The sequence below is a fragment of the Dicentrarchus labrax genome, unplaced genomic scaffold (assembly GCF_905237075.1).
Source record: "Dicentrarchus labrax unplaced genomic scaffold, dlabrax2021, whole genome shotgun sequence".
Taxonomy (NCBI): domain Eukaryota; kingdom Metazoa; phylum Chordata; class Actinopteri; family Moronidae; genus Dicentrarchus; species Dicentrarchus labrax.
The window spans coordinates 10140833-10161642 of NW_026136704.1; the positions used below are offsets into that span (position 1 = coordinate 10140833).

Here is a 20810-nt window from a genome sequence, read left to right on the forward strand (position 1 = left end):
GGTGGTGTTCAGGGCTTATTTATATAAGCGATTACTAAAGCCTGTCACTGTTAATTCAGACAATAGAACAGAGCATGTCAGACTTAAATCTTAAACTTTCCATTCTGTTGTAAGAAAAGCAGGTATGCTATTTTCTGCAGCAACAGCATCCTGAACAGACCAAAATGCAGTGCACACAGAACACTTTGCATTCTGAGTGAAGAATATGACTGTTGCCATCACTCTCTCCACCCAGACACACAAACAGAACCACATCTGCGTGCAGCAAGTTCATGCCCGTCCTCTTGTGGTTGCCAAAAAGCAGAATGTAGGAGTGCATATTGAGGGAAAGGACATAAATTAAACATTCAACACTGACATTTGCTGCTGTTGTTCCCAACACCTACACTTTGTCCTGATGATGGCTTTGGCACTTTAGCAAATAAAAAAAGGAACATATTGAATGTTGAAATCATTGATTGAAGAATTTTCTGCTTGAGTCCAGTAGGGTTTTTGTCTCGTCATCTGTCTTATTGTTGTGCCTACAGGATGTAAGCAGGTAATGTGCGCCAAACTCCTGGGAGAGGTGTTCTCAACAATTCCTTGCTCATGACTCATTTCATAAGAAATCTTCTACCACAATATGTTCATTGTTGCAACACACGTAAATCATTTCTATAAAGAATAGGCAAAATGTTTTAAAAAGGAAGAGCGGGGAAACATTTACCAAAGATAAGATATGTCCTTCTTACTCTCTCTCCTACTTGGTTATCTTCATCTCTCTTTTCAGCCTGCATTCCACACCTCAGGATGGCTTGTACCTGGCGCAATACTGAATTCCTACTCACATAGGAACACACAAACACACACAAACACACACACAGGCTTGGCACGACAGAAACAGAAAACAAATCAGCTCACTGGTATGTAAGTATACGACTGAATGTCACACTGTGACTTATGTTGATGACTGTAGTTTTCAACATGTGCCTACACACATACACACACCCACATATGCACTCAAACACTGCAGTTAATCCATTCAGTCTGAAGGTGGAGAGTCAGCTTTATTTGCCTCAGTGTACTGTATAGAGGAGGGCCTCCTATAGCCACTGAGGCTAATGAGTAATGCTGTCATACTTGTTTGTGAAAGGCCGGAGAAAAGTTTCTCTGCATGTGAAGCCTTTAAAGTACATCAAATCTATTGGAGTGCAGCAGACACAACTTTCATCAACTATTCAGTGCATGGAGTGCACATAAACTGATGAAAAGGCAGAAGGACTCTCATGTTTTAGGCTAAAGGATAATGGTTACATACACCGTCTGGCCCCAACAATTTAAACCACCTTTATTAGTCCCCTACAGTGTTGACAACAGAAGAACAGGTCTCTTGTTGACCAGAGTCGCCAGAAAGCCAGTAAGTGGGGAGAGCCTTCATTGTGACTGAGACGATTTCAGCCGAAACTGAGACCACACTACTGTAACCAGACAGAGAGCCCCTGTGTTCACACACAATGCACGACACAATGCAATGGTGTGTGTGTGAGAGTATACCCAGGTAAGAGGCATAAGACTCTATCTTCCAACAGAGGATGGGGAGACTCTGTCAAACTCAGGCAGATTATATAGTATAGTTAATACAATCGGATTCTGTGGAACGCAAAAGTGGTGAATGCTCCCAGGTAAGGCAAGTCCTGTAACTCAGCATCTATTATCCAAGAAGCGGTATCCCTGCCCCAGAGTGGGAACTGTTACATAACATTGTTAACAGATACAATACAAACACTGTGCTTGTGAATGGATGCAGGGAGGAGCAAGCGGGTGCCTGGCTCTACATCTTTATCTCACATCAGAGCGGGCATCGACAGAGATTTTGCAATTACGAGCCAAACATGATGTGTGCATCATGTGGTAAAAAGTGATAAAACATTGCTTTCACCTGAATCTCGCTGTCCTGACCCTTTCTCATGGGAATCACTTTCACATTGACTGTAGTAAATTAGAAGTTAGTTATACAGTGATTCCCATAGAGCAATTTCTATTTATTGTATGATAATCCTACTTTTCACACTCCCCTACTAGCCTCTAGGCACAGCCGCTTTTTCATTTTAATCAAGTTAGTGTGCAATGTTTAAGAAGGAACAAGCATTTCCCTCAAACTCATTAACTCTACATCAAATTAGTTTTTGCACAAGGGATTATTTACTTAGAAATTTGTTTTTTTTTTCTCCTGTGGCACCATGCTGTTAAGTATTCAACTCCAAATAAAATATCCAGTGTTATAGTTTGTAATTCTGAATCAGATTAGACACACATCTGATACATACACTGTGTATTTGAGGGAGCAAGGCCCAGAGTAATAAAAGGATGCTGCTGCTCTCATTCGATATCCTCTGATGTGTCATGAAATGAAATGAGGTTATGCAACACGTCTACAGCATCTCTGTTGTCAGAACGGAGGAAACGCTCCTGGCAGACCAGATGGATGTAAGGATGGAACTGACAATCCTCCAGACCAAATAAAAGCAAAAATAAACTTCAAAAGGACTCTGTATAAACACATAGTGGAGAGATAATGCATTACACCAAAGTGAACTCGCAAAGGCTAGAAAAACAAATACCTTCTCCCATTAGAGTTAATTACAACAGTAAAGACAGGAGATCGGGGACAGGGATAGTAGAGTAATATGCCTAGAAATAGCAGGGGAGTCCCACTAGAGCGTCTATGGTTTTATACAGAGACCGGCTGGGGAGATAATGGGAGGACTGGGCCTCAGGCCTCCACACAGAGGGGTCATGTGAGCGGAGGGAGATGTGCAAAGAGAAAGTATTATACTTTAATATAGTTTCACTTTGGCTCCACAGTCTCACGCTCATCATCAACATCATTATCTAGAAGTTGAAGTATCACTATCTTCAATCATAACTTAATTCACACATACAAAAACGCTTTGCCACTTTATTCTGAGAAGAGTTATTATTACTATTATTTTACCACATGTACAGCTCCTGACAATGTCATTAAAATGAATTTAGCTGTAGCCTAATGACCTAAAAAAACAGGACTATTATTACTACAGTTTCCTCAGTGGCTCCATTAGGACTTATTACATACTCCAATGACAACTGGCTGTGATGTTTCAAAAATGAGTCTATTGTTACACTCCAGTCCCTTTTAAATATGAGTCTCTTTACAGTAACTTATGTACAAGTATTTGGTAGAAATATACAGTGCGATAACCTCCCAACGTTTTAATTATAAGCACACTGCCACTACAAACTAGTCGTACAATAATCGTTTTCCATCTTTCATCGGGTGGTTTCACTTAATTTCAACTTGAAAGAGCTGTGTTGTTTTGCTCCCACTGATCCTACAGCTCCACTTCCTGATACACCTGTTTGTCAGGTAGACAGTCAGCCCGCAGTCTGCTGCTGACGCCACGGAGACACTGAGTCATGACCAAATAGACTATGGACGGAATTTTACCGGAGCTTTGACGCAACTTTGACTTTTTTTTTTTTAATCGTCTTTCGAGTAAATCCCTTCTCACACTGTAAAATGCGTCGACCGCGCCATGGGAATACCCACCTGAATATCGTTTTGCTGCTGTATCTGGTCGGCTTTTTCGGTGAGTAAACTGCGCTTCCATGTCTCCGTGTTTCAACTCAAGTTACAGCAGACCGAAACTCTGCCTTCATAAAGCTCACTGTTAGCTCTTGTAGGCTGGTACTGCTAGCAACAAGCAAGCAGACGGCTGGCCAGAGCTTTTTTCGATAATAATGTCGAACTTTTGGTACAGTTTGGATGTTCTGTAAAGTTAACTCACGGTTCATTTCCACACACAACTCAAAGGAATGACAGGCCTACTGGAAAAAGTTCTACAACATGGAAACCCTGTCTACCGCCATGATAAGGCTGCCCATGTTTAATTTGTCGCTCATTAACGAAGTAACATTACTCCTGCTTGAGAAAGAGAGCGCTAATATGTAGTATGTATGATAACCACAGGGGAATAAAACATAAAGGTGTTAAATTAAAGTTGTACTGAACTCAGACACATTTAAAGTTGTATGTCCCGTCAATTAATGACTGAATTTTATGTGAATAGTTAAAAATAGTGTATATAAACCAGCTGGCTGCCACTGTGTATACAGGAGGACATGGTTCTATGTCAGGCCAGTGTAAAAAGCCAGGCTCAGAAGGGTTCTGACAACTGGTATGCAGTAAGTTAAGAGCACTGTCTTTATGCCAAGTACATTACAAACATGGCTTTGAACTGTGGGTAGTTGTTTTCCACCCTCTGAAAGCCTCTAACCTGTTATTGAGGGAATACAAATGGAAGTTACAGTAATGGCTACTGTGTGCTGCTGGTTTATTTAGAACACAGGCATCATGATGTTGTTGACACTGATTCGTATCACTGTGTTGATCCCAGAACACACTGACTGCCAGGATATACACATGTAGCTAATTTTTCCTGCCAGGGTCACACCAGGACAGCAAGGAAACCATCACAATATCATATCGTCTTCCCTCTGACTCTCCATTTTACATCCAGGCATCTTGTAGGACTTGGGTGTCAACATGGCAACTGATGAGCTGCCAACTTTGCTATCCAACCACCAATTAATATCATGTTTTCAAGTTCAAGAGCAGTTCAGCTTTCAAGGCTCTGCTGCCTGATTTTCACTTTTATGAAGAGATAGCTTTGTTCCTGTTGTCGACTCGCTCACCCCAGGGTCTCTGTAGATGAATCGGGCAGGTCACATGATATCTCTTACGCTCTTTAGTGTAAGATAAACTTTGTCCTTATCGCGGCTTTAAGATGGAACCAGTGGTGTCAGTCTATCGGATATGCCAGCCGATAGTGGGGCTGAAGGCGGTTGGAGGCCTTTGCTTTGAAATGGAGGACTGTTTCATTTATGCCCTGAAAAACAACTTATGTCACTAATGAGGTGTTGACATGCAAATGAAGTCAGTTTACCATGATGTGTTCATGTTAAAGGCCAGAGGGAGGGTGAGACATTATGATTTGTTTTCTGCTAACTGGTGTGATGACTGAAACATCTCAGTGGATTGCTGTAAAATTTGCTACACATATTAAAGGTCAAGAGAGGATAAATTCTATTGACTTTGAAGATCCTATGCTTTTTCTCAGAGTCACCAAAAGATCACAGCTTTCACAGTGAAACACATTGGTGTCTATTAGATGGATTGGCACAATATTTTGTACAGATATCCATTGTTCCCCGAGGATGAATCCACATGAACTTGGTGATCTCGTGGCTTTTCCCCTGATGCCGACATGGGGTGGACATATTTGGTTTTGAGTGAAATATCTTGACAATTCTCTGAAATGTCCCATAGATATTAAAGGTCCTGAGATGATACATTTCAACAGCTTTGGAGATCCCCTAACTTTTTATCTAGTGCTTTCATCAGGTCAAAATTAGAAATTGGTCCAATTCTTTGGTTTATGACAAATACTTGCAAAACTAGTGACATTCCCATGAGCCTCAGCTGCACTTTGTGTTTGCTTCTAATTAGCAAATGTTAGCATTCTTACACACAAACTAAGATGGTAAGTCTGATAAACATTATCTACTATCAGCATTTTAGCAGCGTCACTGTAAGCATGTTAATATGCTGACGTTAGCATTTCGCTCAAAGCACAGCTGTGCCTGTAAGTACACCCTCACAGAGAAGGTAGCGTGGCTGTAGACTCTTCTACTGTATGTCCATATGTGCAGCTGAACTAAGTGATCATGGCCTGAATAACTGATATGTATCTAATGTTTGCATTAGTCCAGTCAAGGAAGCTCCCAAGTCCTTTTTGTTTTTGGGACACTGGCCGTGCCTCCCTTGGGATTCTGAATGAAGTGATAATGAAAAATGTCCAAGACACAGGGATTTAGCTTTACTGCTGGTTGAAGGCCACTATTAGACAGATGTGTAGCATGTCAAATACAACAAGAGAGACTGGTGAGAAACATGTATTGGACTGTCTCTCAGTTCAGTGTCTGCCAGATGGAATTTGCTGTGCTGTCGCTTTCATCCCACCACAATGTTGGCACATTTGTGGTCGCTATCAGGTTTTTCATTGACTATTTTGCTTACAGCAAGTGAAAACAAAGTAAAATGTCATTCACAACGTGTCTTCCTTTCTCTTTGTCTATTTCCCCTCCACTCCCTTTTCCACTCCATTTTCTCATTCTTCCTTTCTTTTTCATTTCACCACCAGACCCTTCCCTAGTCTCCTCCATCACAGTGAGTACGCCAGCAGAGCTCCATGCGTCTAAAGGGGACACCGTCACAATGTCCTGCACTTTCTCTTCCACCAGTAGGCCGACCAGCAAGATGACTGTGGACTGGTCCTATAGGCCCCAGAGTGGAGGGCCGCCCCAAACAGTGAGTATACATATATCAGAATTACTGCGTGAACAGGGCTGCATTATAGGCAAGGTTACAGCAGTTGTTAAAATGAACATGTAGGTTTTGATTGAACAGGCAGTTGCTGTCAATTCAAAATGTAACTTGTATTGGTGAGTTCACTTTCTTTCTTTTGGGCAAAACATTCTCTATAAAACACACTGATTGATTCGTTTGATATATTCACCTATACTTTACAGGTCAGTGTACAAGAGAACAAGGAAGGTGACGCTGTGCAGTGCACCAGCTAAATGCTGATGCTGTGCAAGTTGCCCATTGAAATTTGTTAGCACATGTCTACTTGTGTTCTGGGAAACTGTGTAGACATATTGCACAATTTATTTCCTCTGCATTCTGTTTTGTAACTGTCAGATATATAAAAAATGACGGCAAAAAACCCACATAATATACTTATACATACATATATACATCTACATACAGTAACAACGTAAAATTACATATAACGAAATATTCTAAATAGATGAATAATTTAATACAAAAAGGAATACTAATGATGGTGTACAGTTTGTCCAGACTTTCTTAATTTGTACTTGTATGTAATATGTAACTTTTTCTTCATGCAAAAATACAGACTAATCATAACTTGGGGCACAAAGGCCGATAGTAGTTAACTATACAACAAAGGAAAACATCACTTTCTTCCAAAAATCTTTTGTTAACAGGACATTTTGACAGTAACAGTAACATAGTTTCCCTTTATCTTCCTTATACTTGATCTGGTCTAGGATGTTTGGATTGAATTTATATAACTTATATGGAGTAATACAGATTCTCATTAACCACTGACATTGTAAAAACCCAGTATTAATAGTTAAAACTTGTGACTGTAAACAAACATTTTCTAACATTTTGTGGACTAAATGATTAGTCTATTAATCGAGAAAATAATCTGTGAAAACAATGGTTTTAAATTGTCTAATGTGTATGGAACGTTTAATTTTTAAGAACTCACACAGAATGTTTTCATCATGGAGGTACGTGACTTCCATTGCTCATGCTGTACAAACATGCCTTGTTTGAATGTCTGGTTTCTTTATTTGCATTTTGACTACCTTGACTGCTCTTGATTTCTGAACCCACCTGTGCTAAGAGGCAAACTCAGGTCAGTCTCAGTTTATTGCAGATACCATATGCACCAATAAGTTTGATTGATCAGCATCTATGATTTTACCCAATGAGATTCAACCCCAGCCTTTGTGTCTTGTGTAAGCCTCCACAGGAAACCACTGCTGGTCAGCTACCATAATACCCCTTCCTATGTGGTGCTTTCGTGGTCTTGTTCAAAATGCCTTCAGATGTATCCATCTCAACCCATAACTGCACTCAGTCCTCTAACCCTGCACACTCTGGGTTCAGTTTCAGTGACTGATCCACTAAAAATCCACCACATGATTTAAGCAGTTCCATTTGTACTTGAAGATACCCATCAGGTGTGGTTCTATGTAATTGCATTTGGACCATGGGAATCCTTAGTGTGGTAGTTGCAACCCTATATGCCTGCATTTCCTATAGGAGCACTCAGAGTTAAGTGGAGGCTAATGTTTTCTGGCTCTGATAGTATGGAGTGCTGTTGGTTTAGTCATTAAGATGCAGTTGTCTGGTCTCAAAGTGTGTCGGGGGGGAGAACTTGGTACATACTGAGAGGGTGTCGGAGTGTGTATGCACGTGTGTGTCAGTCAGCAGATAGTGTGGTATTACTTCACATAGGTGTGTCAGTCACTACCTAAGGAAAAACCCCACTGGTGTTTTCGACCCAGCCTAACTAGTTTGTTCTCTTTATCACAGATGAATAATGTGTGGCAGTTTCTTGATACAGCCCATAGATGGGACCAAGTCTGGAAGTTTCTCATTTCTATTTCTAAGCCTTCATTTACTTTCCATCCAATTTCATTAGCACTTCTGGCTGCATTATTGGCTTGTGTGTCCCCGGCCGTATATCACACTGGGAAAGACCATGAATAAGCATGTGAAAAGCTCCATCAGAAAATATAATTTTGCAGCCAAAGCTTTAGTGTCAATCTGAATTGCTGCAGTGCTTCAGTGGCCTGCATAATTACCTCAGTCCTGATGAGAATTAATTTTGCAGATTGGAGAAGAGAGGCTGAATGTTCAATCAAATATCAGTGGGAGCTGATGGTAATTGGAGGTTTTGGCAATTGAATTCTGCTGAATAATGTTAAAAATAAATCTATTAAGATGATCTAAAACTTCAGTTAGGCACTGTTTTTATGTTTGTCAAGTCAGTGGAAGCTTTTGTCTAAATTATCAAACAGATTTATGGAATCGGTGGCCCCATGGGAAAACAAGCCAACATTGCTGCAGCTTTTCTTATGAGTTTAAAAGGATCAGTAGGTCTAATGTTTGTTTCCAGACAGACTCTTATATGGTGACTTCAAGCTGCTCTCCTTTAGGCAGAGCTCTGCCAAGTCCTCCAGTGATCATCCATTGGATGAGTGACCGCGCAGGGCGGTGACTGTTCTCTGCCAGGCATACAATCAGTTGCTCAGAAAAATGCAGACACGCTGTTGTAAAACCATAAAAGCATATCAGTGTCAGTGATTGTTCAGATGATTCTGTGTTTGCTTCAGTTAATTGAAGGGCAAGTTATCCTTGTTGACATTGTTGCCTTGTGTGTAAACCTTAAGGCAATAAATATATTTCACACGAGGCATACATTTTTTGCATGATCTTGATGCTGCACTGTTAAAAGAACTGTTATGATACACGTTTCAGTTTTTTTGAAGCACATTTTTACACCTAGATCTTGTACATAAACTGTTTTGCCATGTGGAGAGCAGCTTATGCAAACACACATTTTACACATTCTAAATAGAAGTCTGCTTATTTTTCTTCATTTTTACATATACAGATATTTTTCCTACACGGTATATTACATACATATTTAGCATTTACATGATCTTCTGTTGTATGTATTTATTTTATTATAATTGTGCATATGTAAACATACTTATGTACTGTTATATCACAAATGTATAATTTTTCTGTTCAGTTTAGAGCAAGCTTTTTCTACTAAATTGGTGAAATGAAGCTTTTACTTTTGATTACTTTATTTTGGATCCTTATCAATACCAAAATGTAAACCATTTATTAGCTGCATTTGTTTGCTTGAATATAGGACAAAGAAGAATGGCATTGGTTTTCCCTGTGCTGCCCATGGTTGTGAATTTGGACATCAAGGACCCTCTGCTAATTAACATGAAGGTGGTCGGGTTGATGTCCTTTTCAGAACACTATTTTGGTGGCGGTGCAACAGCCAGTGCAGGCAACGCCCCGACCGTTATTTTTCTGACCTTGAAATTTGCTTCATCTGTGTGGTATTTTACACCCAGACGGCTACTGAGTTTACCTTCATTAAATCACGTGCAGATGACACAAGGCTGCTACAGAATAACAGCACACACCTCTACACAGACCAGACTGCTCTGTTATAACTCTGTAGTCTACCCGTTTAGATGAGAGACACTGGATTACCAGAGCCTCTGGATGTAGATTTGTGATGCTGTGTGTTCACATTGTGACATTTTGTATCCTCCAGACAACACTGTGATTTGATGCACAGCTGTTTCAGAGCAATGAGATCAGTTATGTGACTGGCTGAATTTTCACCACACCCTCTGATCTATATTCACCTTCACCTAGCTCTTTGGCACTTTGCTCTGCTGCACATACATGACCAAAATGGCAGGTGCTTTTGGAGACAGCCACAGTCTGTGCATCCAAGATGGATAAAATAGGGCCCTTTTAGCTCTTATATGAAAGGAGGTACATGAATTGACTGAATGCCATTTCTTTTTAGAAGAAATCGATGACTCCCATCTGCTGTGCAGATGAAGGCCATGCAGCTCTTATCTTATCGTTCAAATAATCTAAAAGCCCCTTGATGTCTTTATGTTCCTTATCCGACTCAACCAGCTCAGTACAAGATGTAGTCCGGAAGAGTAGCGATCATCTTCTCATATTACGTGGCTCTTTACTTGTATTCCGTTATCTTATGTGAGGCTTTATTTTCTGGTCGTCCAGTTCAATTCGAGTTGGTGTCGTTTGAAACACTGAATCAGTTCAAATTATTGTATCTCGCTGTACTGTATAGAATCTTACTGTACTGTTGGTGTGTGTTGCAGTCTGGATGTTGGGCAGACTGCAAGATCTGTAGTCCAGATGCTTTCATTCATACCAGTGTATAAGTAGATTAAATAAAGTGTTCAGCTCTGCCTGAACCCTGAATCAGTTCCACTTTCAATGCCTTTCTTTTGCTCGTCTTTCTCTCAGGATCAACCTCTCTGTATCCTTGTACCATCATCAAATCACTTTTCTGTTTGTGTTTATATGTTTTTTTCACCTGAAGATTTTTTCTGCCCAAGTTACTGGTGACTAACCAGAGTGTCATGAAACTTACTGAAACACTAACTCTACATTCTTAGTTTACTCTGTGAAAAACATATCCTGTAGTATTTTCCACATTTTCATTCCCCCTTCTCCACCCACCCACTCCGGATGTCGTGCTTTGCAGTGGTCTGGGTCAGCTTGACGTGGGAGTAATGACGAGTTTGTCACTGAAAACAAACTTTTGTGGTAAATGTTAAACTAAAAAGTAAAAATTCAGTTTTCGAGGTACCTGTAGTTGAAATTCTCTCTCTCTGTGGGACTGATACACACACACATGAATTTCTTTGCCTTGTGAATTGCCTTGAGATTTTTATTCATATTTCCAAGACTGATCAGGGAGCCCTCTTCACTCTACTGTCGACAATATAGCCAAAGAAAAGACGCTTTCCCTTAGGCAAGAAAAGTTAGATCTAAGAGTGATGTTTCTTATTATATGCAATGTGAATAAGAGAAGCGGCCATTGAGTTACAGTTTATGTAGGTGTTGCTCCTCCCGAATCTTACCTATCCAGTTGTATTAGTCAAGCACCAACAGACTTAATTGAATCTCACACCCTTGCTTTCTCTCTATTTGACCACACCTATCTCTTTCATACAAATAAATAATTTTTTTCTTTTTACCCTGTCTCATCTCTCTCCAGTTTTTCCACTTCTCCTCGCGGTCGTTCCCTCCAAACGACGGTCAGTTTGCTGGTCGTATCCGTTGGCAGGGAAGCCCTGCACGTGGGGAAGCCTCCATCTCTCTGATCAACGCCACGTTGAACGATAATGGGACCTTTACGTGCTCAGTCAGAAACCCTCCGGATGTCCATGGGTCCCCGACTTCACACACTGTACTCACCGTAACACCAAAGGGTAAGATGGGGCTCATTCCTTCACACAGTGTCAGAGCTCTTTATCTGCATGTTCAGCCTTGTACCTTTTTACTTCCTCCAACCGCTTCAGTTGTGTACCCTTGAATGCATGTAACATAACAGTAGTCAGATTCAGACTCTTATGACCCCATTCAGATGCAATTTTTAAATGTAAAATCATATTTATCCTCTTCAACATGTATGATTTTAAATCCTTATATATGCTTGTCCTGATTTCACCTCAGATGTCTGGATTTGGTTTTTCTCACAATGAATTATACACTGTGTATACACAGGGCCGAGAAGAAGTTTAAATTTCCACTGCCAGATATATTTTGTAGATAGTCTAAACCAAATGTCTATTTATGCTTGAGCCTGTCACATAAGGCTCTGTATAAGGCTCTATTGGCTCACACATATTAGCCTGCCTCTGCAGTCAGCAGAGTGTAGATGGTTAGAGGCTGGTAGGGTGGATGATAACTCGTCGGATCCAAGTTACCTATTTTGACAGTCTGATCTGAAAGTTTTTTGATAGAAATTCACAGTTATCATCATACAAAGAATCATTAAACTAACATAAGATGTCTCAGTGTCCTGAGATAACCTCTGTTATTATTTGGTTCCAGCCCACACAGAGTTCAGCATATAACCCCATGTATCATTACAAATTATAGTTTTTTGTAGAATTTTTTTGTAGATTAACAAACAAGATAGTGTGTTTATTGATGAGTGTCAGAGGTGCTGTTAGACACCTTTAGACAGAGCCAGGCTGGCTGTTTCCCCATTCACAGTGTTCATGCTACGCTAAGCTAACAGGCTGCTGGCTCCAGCTACATATTTGCTGAGGTAAAGACGAGTGCTATCAATGTTTCATCTACTTCAGTGCAAGAAAGCGAATAAGCATATTTCTAAAAATGTTGAACTATTCCTTTATTTTCACAATACTATTTTTGTCTTGTTCAAGTGTTTTTCATATATTCACCACCATTAAAATTGGTAAGAAGCAATTATTTATAGCTAAGCTGAGTGACACATGTTGAACTGCAGTACCGGTATGTGCTATATATGTGTATATGTAGAGTGTAGGTCTGTGTAATTGAGTATGGCATGGTGCCAAGTGTGCGTACGGTCATAAACAGCTTGTTAATGTGTCTCTAATGACCTTACATCCTCCTCCCCAGCGCCCAGCATTCGCTTCTCTGATGTTGCGGTCCTCCTCGCTTTCATCCTCCTCCCATCCGCTATCATCACCCTCATACTGATTGGACGGATGCTCTGTCCCAAGAAACAGCGCAGCCAATCGAAGGCCTACAGATCGCCCATAGAGGTCACAGAGGGGTGAGTAGATTTATTCAACCAATCACTGCTGTGGGTCTCCTGGGGGCAGTGATAGTCGTTGCAGGCTTTGATGGTAATAAATGTGCTTCTCGATTGCTAATTTGATGAAAATTAAACAAGAATTAAAGTTTGAGTTAAAGGTTTGATTTCAGTGGGTGTGGATGTGGTAGAAAGGTGCTATGAGTCAATGAGGTCTGCAATTAGCTGATCTCCAGGCTGCTTTATGGTGTTGCAGTGTTACTCCCTGTGGTTTGAAGTCACACAGGAGCTGGTATTTCCTTGTTTAGCTGATGGAACACAGGAATATGAATGTTAAACAAGCCAAGGCTACTTGTAATACATGTTTAACAGATTGCATAAATTATATAGACAGTGTGTGAACAGGGAGCAGCAGCTTGAGTTCAATTTAACACTTATTATTTGTTTTGGCCATTCTTTAGCTTCATTATTTATTTTAAATTTTTTCCTAGTGCATTGAGGTACACTCTGTCTAATCTGCAGCCTTACTTGCATATCTTTTTTCTTTTCTTTCCATGGTTCTCTTTAGTTCCCAAAACCACAATGAGATATCTTCTTACAGCAGGGAAACACGTCAACACAAAAAGCCTATTGTTGCATTTTGGGAAATATGCTTATGCTTCAGTATGAAGCAGCCGGTTAACACAAATCGTATACATTACATTTTTAGATTCAGCATATTAATTTGTGAGCTTTAGAGTGACTTGAAGATGGAGTTTATTATCATACACGGCCGGGCTAGCTGTTTCCCCCTTTTACCTGTCTTTATGCTAAGCTAGGCTAATTGGCAGCTGGCTGCAGCTTCATACGGACAAACATGAGTAGTATCAGTCTTCTCATTCAACTCTCAGCAAGAAAGTGAATTGGTGTATTTCCCAGAATGTTGACCTGTTATTTTAATGTGTAGAACTTTTTTTTTCTTGGTGAGAATCAGTTTAAATAATTTTACTAGATTCATTGTTGATATTTTTTTGGTGCATATCAGCAAAAATGTTGAGTCTGTCTTTAGAGCACGGAAAGACGATTTCAAAATGTTACAGGCAGGCTTCTTCATGGTAATTTTGAGTGTAATTGTCGTCATCACTAACCATCTTAACTGTCCATTCTGCGTTCACCAGAGAGGAGTATGGCATCCACCCACCAGGGGACAAAGTAAGGAGTGCCTCATGCTGTGACCTATATTTCATGGTATAGTACAGAACGTTTCATTATATCACACTGTCTTCCATCCTATAAATAACTTAAGGAGACATGTCTGGCAGATCCGTTTCACGTTTAATTTTACATGCCCTCTATGTCTGACAACAGGACTTGAGGGTTTATAAAATATTGATTTTTCCAATGTAGTTGTTTATGCCTGGGTCTGTGTGTTTGTGTTTGTGCGTGTATCTCTGTCTATGTGTCTGTATGTAGCTTCATCTGACTGTCTCGTTTTCCTTTTGTCCAGGACTCAGAGGATGAAGATGAGTATTACAACATAAAAAAGAGACCTCCTATGGATGAAGGCTATGCTGAGTCTCAGTGCTAGAGAACCCTGCTGGTTGAGAGCTGTAACTGCAACATGTACACCGACCAGTGCCTCACGTATGGGAGGTACTAAATGAAAATGAATGCTGGATTCATGTCTTCTTTGCCACAGTCAACCACGTACCCAGTCACTTTGGTGATGTTTACGTTTTAGTGGTGATACTTGTGTTTTTGTCTGGAGACAGTCGGAATTTTACATCTCCAGCATAATATTTACACTATAAAATGTGTCAATACTTTTTATTTACCTTTTGCCTACAAGCTCTAAATTTCACAAGGCTTCTCAAGAGGCAGTCCACTGTTTTTATACCAGTGAGCTGTGAAATAACAGCCTTTATTCCTACATTTTAGAGCTTGTGGCCTCGATGAGATATAGTTTGTTTATTCTGTGTATACAGGTAAGAAGCTGACACTGATGAGCACTATGTATATTTTTTATATCTTGATGATTTATATGTCACCTTGTGTTTGTGAAGGAGAAAGAGAGAGTTTTGTCTAATTTATTGTGTGTGTCAGAGCGGCTGTATGAAATTTTTGTGGATGTCTTTGTCAAGGTGCAGTGGAACATTTCTGTTATATCCGGAATATTTGGACCAAAAATAAATAGTTTGATTTGGAATGTCAACTGTGACCACTCAGTACTATTTATACAGTATATTGTATATACAGTATATTTTCTATATATGTGTCTGTACATTACTGGACCATATCATGATTTCAACATCAGCAGTAAACCTTATTACTCAGTATATTTTGGGGACGTGTGAGTTGAGTTGGATGTATTCTATCATGGATATGGTGATTTCATGTGTTTTGGTTTGCATGCACAGCTTTGCTTTGATTAATGTTTTTGCAACATTTTCGCCTGAATAAATAGTTTAAGAGCGGATTCTTTTGACTTTGTGAGGGGAAGAACATGACTTTTTAAAAAGATGCTCACTTTGTGATAGTAAAAATAATAAGTTCCTTTAAATTGATGCTTCTTTGTTAGCAAACAGAGACAATTTGTTGGTAAAGCTAATAGCATGCAGCCACCATTTTCTCCTCTGCTCTCTATTTGTTTGATCTGTTGCACTATTCATGAATGTTGTTGAATATTCCTTTAAAAACTCTAAGGACAGGCTGGAGTCTCAGAGCTTCCCTCGCAAATTGTTGCAGCATCTGTTTCATCTGCGCAATCGAGGGACTCGGAGAGTCATGAAAAGACCCAATAAAAACCCGCCAATGAAACACGATAAGTCCTCATTCTGTCATTACTTTTCAATTTCTCATTCAGCTCATTCATGCCCTCTAGGTTTTAATAATTCACACGCTGCTATGGTGGAACAATTATCATTCCTGCTTCATCTGAACTACCACGGCAACAGCTTTCTCATGCTAGGCAGAAAAAAAAAAATGCAGCTGACTGTCTGGAATCAGCTTTTCTGGACGAATGCTGTTTAGGAGGGGGTCATTCAACTCGTCCCCAAGCCATATTGTAGATCTTTATTGATTTTTTTTTTTCCATTCAGTCCTTGAGTTTAACAGATTTTAAAAGATGTGTATTATCTCAGGCAACAAGTTTAGTCCTTAACCCATTTGTTCCCAACATGGGGTTCAACTATCTGAGGGGTTACCAGTTGAAGAAAACACTTTTCTGACTTTTTATTTAAATTTATGAAATATTCCATCTAAACTCTGAACGAGCAATGAAAACCTCACTCTGTGGTTGACCTGTTCTCAACTCCACACTGAGGTGTTAACCTGTAAGGGTCACAGGTAGACTTTGATTCATTTCAAGGGGTCACAAGCCAAAATGGTTGGGAACCACCGCCTTAACCATACAGAGTTCGAGATAGATATAACATTACAACTTGTGAACTAGACAGTAGAAATCATCACGTGCATGTTGCTACACAACATTAATGATAAAAATGTATTTTTTTATGTGAATATGAGCCACAACACAATTTGTTGAGAGAAAGTTCAGGGTAAAAACCAGACTTTAATTTCTTAGCCAGTCAGTCTGCTTTCTCCTTTCTTGTATCTTTATGGAAGAACACGTGTGAAATTGTGCGAGTGCAGCTGTGTCAGATGTGGGAGTCGTGTCCTTGCTCGGAAGTGGACACCTGGTCCACTTCCATTTTATCATGGTTGGTAGCAAAACCTTTGATTTTCAGCCTTTGGGTCATTGTCCTCTGATCATCATACTGAGGGAATAGAGAGTTTGGGAGAAACAAAAGTGATTCAAAACTCTGTAGGTACAAGGAAAAACAAAGTTGCTTTAGAGAATACTAAGACGAATTATAATTTGTGCATTTTGGAGCATTGTGAAAAATACTTGGTTTGTTGCATGCATGTGCAACAAGTGACCCCAAAAGACAAAAAAGAGAAGGGGGGAAAAAATTACATTATTTATCATTTTGCATCTCAGGGATATTAAATATGTATTTCACAACAATTTAAATTTTATTTGGATAGTCCGCCTACAGATAGTTTATATAGTTTTTTTCAACATTTCCACTGTTTTGCTTTGTCTGTGACAATAGAATATGTCTGACAATTCATGAACCCTAACCAAGATGTTTTTGTGTCTAAACCTAATCAAACCTTAACCACAGTGGTGAAATCAGCAAACAAGTGCTTAATCTTAACTAATAACTGAAATGTTACAAATACTATACTGCACAATAAAGTGTTAACAAATAAAGGTACAAGTAAGATACAGGGATGGAATGAATCCATGAATATTTCATGAATATTTCACTGTATTTGACTCATTTTATGGTGTTGCTTGTTAGATGGCCAGTTGAGTGTATCACTAATTTACTGGCGTGGCTTCTGGCCTGGAATAGTCACATGGGAATTTATATGCTACACAAATCCTGAAAAAGAAACGTGGTGAAGGCTGTGAACATTCAGGACTTATTTGTAATATGTCTGGGTTTACATACTACAACAGATTTGCAGTGATGACAATAATGTTGTAATGACAAAGCATTATCATTATCATGAATACATTTGTGAATATTTTTTATGACTGTATTCTTGGGGGACATTTTTAAGGCAGAGACATGGTAGATTTACGCTATTAACTCCTTTCCTCTCCATTTATCTGTTCTTTTACACTCAAATGTTTCATTGTCATATTTAAGCAGCCAGGCATACACACACATCTTAGCTTCACTGTGATGCTTCATTTTGACATTTGGTTGAATCAAACTCCCGTTCATTGATTGTAAGTCGTGTTTCCTCTCCAATGATGCTCAGTAAAATCTGCTCAACAGTGAATCATCTTTTAACATGACATTCTGGCAGCCTGCACTTATGTTTTTTTCCCCACTGGTATTGGTGCTTCGCCATAATAACACCCATAACACATCACTTAGCATGATAAAAGACATGAGTTCAGGTCACTATGCAGGTAATGATGATGTTTTATGCAAAAAGGTCACTTGTGGTGACTGTTCACATTCTGTTCTTTTCTACAACATGAAAATCTGAGCAATCAAAGTTCAACACCACTACGCTGTCAGTCATTACAGACAGCAGACAGAGCTGTGACTTCTGAGCTTTACGCTTTCAAAACAGGGGCTCAGCACTCAAATCATAATGTTTTGTGTTGCATTTTGATATGTCTTCTACAAATGCTTCAGTTTGATCTCTGCACTAATGAGCTAGCGTCTCTGGGGAATATGTCAGTTAAAGGATAACGTGATCTTTGTTTATCACCACTTGAAGAGCATACATTATTTAATACATATTAATTTCCTTACATTTATGGAGGAATAAATTACCTACAGTATAGTTCACATAACCTTTGACAGTCTTACAAACTGTATATGTATAAACTGATACATGCCCTGCTCTTGTAAAACAATTAAAAAAAGGATAAGATGCTACGCACAACAGTTTTTAACATCTTCGTAAGGTGCAATTGATTGACTATAATGGGTATAGTAAATGTGGCTTGTACCTTGATATTTGACGACAACTTGCAGTGGATAGATTGCATGTGAATCTTATTGTCTTTCAGTGACCTTCATAGTGCAAATGAGGAGCTTCATCACAGTCAGTCTGAAAGGACCGACTGCATTGTTGATGTACAATGCGACTTGCAGTGCGAGTTGCACAAGGCAAGATTTACATGTAAAAATGGGGTTGTCTCATATACATAATTATCACCTAGGTTAGTTTTAAACAAATGAAGAACAAAATGAGTAATGTGAACTTCAGTGTATTTATTGCTGTATAAAATGACTGTGTCCTACACCATAGCTCCGGTCTTCAGGGTGTTCTTATGCCACCTGTAAGAAGAAGGCACACTTGGAGGTGGCACAATACTTGACATGCAACACTTACAGTGTGCTTTATTTAAATATAGCTAGTTTACATAAAAATAAAGGTAACTTATACTGCTCCAAAGGAAGGCACACTCAAGAAGGCAGAGAAACAAATCAGAAGACATTAGCTGATGATGTGACAAAGGCTGGTGGGTTTAGCTGAAATGGTAACACATTGTAAACTGGGTGTCCCATTTTTGAGACTTCATACTTAATAATAAACGACACTGAAACCACAAAAATGACTTTGTAATTACAGAAATTGCAACCTACAGTAAAGTGTTAGAACATACCTCTTGACAGCTTCTCGATACAGTGTGACAAGACAGTGTGACATTATTGATCTCTGTGGTCGGTGCAGCAGCAGATTCAGCTGCTTAACAGGACAATCAAATAACTGGACATAGATTAGCATACTGAGATGTTAAGATAAGGAGCAGCTACTGGGTAGGTTTGCTGTCAACTGCTGGCCAACCTGCTGCAATTGCAGATGGATTGTTTTCAAAGACCAACCCACACACTCTCTCTCTCTTCTCTTTAGCTCCCGCCGCCCTGGCCTCAGCTTGATTTGGCTCTTGGGGATTTGAGTGTTTGGATTTTTATTTTTTCATTTAGGCAATCCTAATTATTTGTTATAGGATTGTGCTGCTGTTTTTTTTTTTATTCCTCTCTTAAAGGAGTTGTAGTGGTGCAGTGTGGGGATTTGATTTGAAGTGATTTGCTACTTGATGTTTAAATGTTGAGGCTGGAAACCTTTTCAGCAATATACAGCAAATTGCATGTGGAGAAAATTAGCCAATGCTATTGGATCAAAATCTCTAGGCTAGAACAGCACAATACAAAATGGGTGACAAAAGTAAGGTGTTGGGCCACCATAAGCCACCAGAACACCTCCAAGTCTTGAATCTCCACTGAGGGAGATGTGGTGTTTTGATGATGGTAGTGGAGAGCGCTGTCTAACACATCTCTCCACTGGTGTTCAGTTGAGTGGTGCTGCAACTAACGATCATTTTCATTTGTGGATTAATCTGCCAATTATATTGTTAATAAATTACTGGTCTATAATTTGTTACAAAATAGTGAAAAATTAAATGTGGAAAAATGGTTGTTATGCCTGCAGGTAAGGTAGCCTATAGTTAATTAAATATGGAAGAAGAAGATGAAAACCTGCAAATATCCACATTTGAGAAAGGAGTACTGTGATTGTTTGTCTTATTAATATAAAAAGACCTAAATAATTAACTGATTATCATAACTGTTGCCATTTTCTTTCCTTCAGCTAATCAGTTAATTGACTAGTAATCTAATCTGGTGACTAGTGAAGGCCGTAGCATATTTTTTCATGAAACTCATCCTTATGTTTCTCCTCTGGTTTCTTCAGGTTTTTCCTTTCATTCTTCTATTCTGCATATGTAAGAAGTGGGATCTCAGAAAACTTTGCAAAATTTGGACAAAGAAGGTCAGTGAGTTCCCTTACGCAAAGCACTTATCTGCTAGTTATTCCAGTAAAGTGACCCAGTAGGGGACTGTGAAGTGTCAGCTGTATGAATGTGCATTGCTGTATAGAAGTAAAGCAGGGCAGTGCTGAGAAAGATCATGCGTACTCAGCAGAACCCTGCATTATTACAGCGTCTGTGTCATACACGGCCCGCTATAGGACATGATGACACAGTGATGATGTAGTACAGCCAAGTAATGGTGCTAGATGTGCCTGTGTGGCAGTCAGCGACCACCGGGAAGGCTGTGGCTCAGCGGTGCAGGTTAATGATTTCCCCTCAGTGAACTGGATGTGGAATAATCCTGTAAGAGAGAAGAATAGCGGAGCACAACCCCCTCTGGACCCTTCCTCCTCCTCTTCCCTCCATCCACCCTTCTCTCTCTCTCTACCCTCCTGGTCTCCATCTCTCCCTCCATC

The 20810-nt window shown here is 39.6% G+C and overlaps 1 protein-coding gene across 2 annotated transcripts; it reads left to right on the plus strand.

Moving 5' to 3' along the window:
* The first annotated feature begins 3382 nt into the window (after window positions 1-3382).
* Window positions 3383-15811, plus strand: mpzl3 (myelin protein zero-like 3). Of its 2 annotated transcripts, none has more exons than XM_051397885.1 (6): window positions 3383-3608; window positions 6222-6388; window positions 11478-11691; window positions 12872-13028; window positions 14165-14234; window positions 14494-15811. In XM_051397885.1, exons 1-6 carry the CDS (start codon window positions 3539-3541, stop codon window positions 14572-14574), a joined length of 759 nt encoding a protein of 252 aa, XP_051253845.1. In that variant the 5' UTR covers window positions 3383-3538; the 3' UTR covers window positions 14575-15811. The 2 variants fall into 2 exon arrangements, with proteins under 2 accessions (XP_051253845.1, XP_051253846.1); XM_051397886.1 differs by having other exon boundaries at window positions 14165-14198.
* The last annotated feature ends 4999 nt before the right edge of the window (window positions 15812-20810 follow it).

What these genes read in the sequence shown, in the direction of transcription:
- mpzl3 (XM_051397885.1), top strand. Translation starts at nt 3,539, where the DNA reads ATGCGTCGACCGCGCCATGGGAATACCCACCTGAATATCGTTTTGCTG. An exon ending in GTATCTGGTCGGCTTTTTCG is followed by an intron (nt 3,609 to 6,221) that starts GTGAGTAAACTG and finishes TTTCACCACCAG; the next exon opens with ACCCTTCCCTAGTCTCCTCC. An exon ending in GCTGTGACCTATATTTCATG is followed by an intron (nt 14,235 to 14,493) that starts GTATAGTACAGA and finishes CCTTTTGTCCAG; the next exon opens with GACTCAGAGGATGAAGATGA.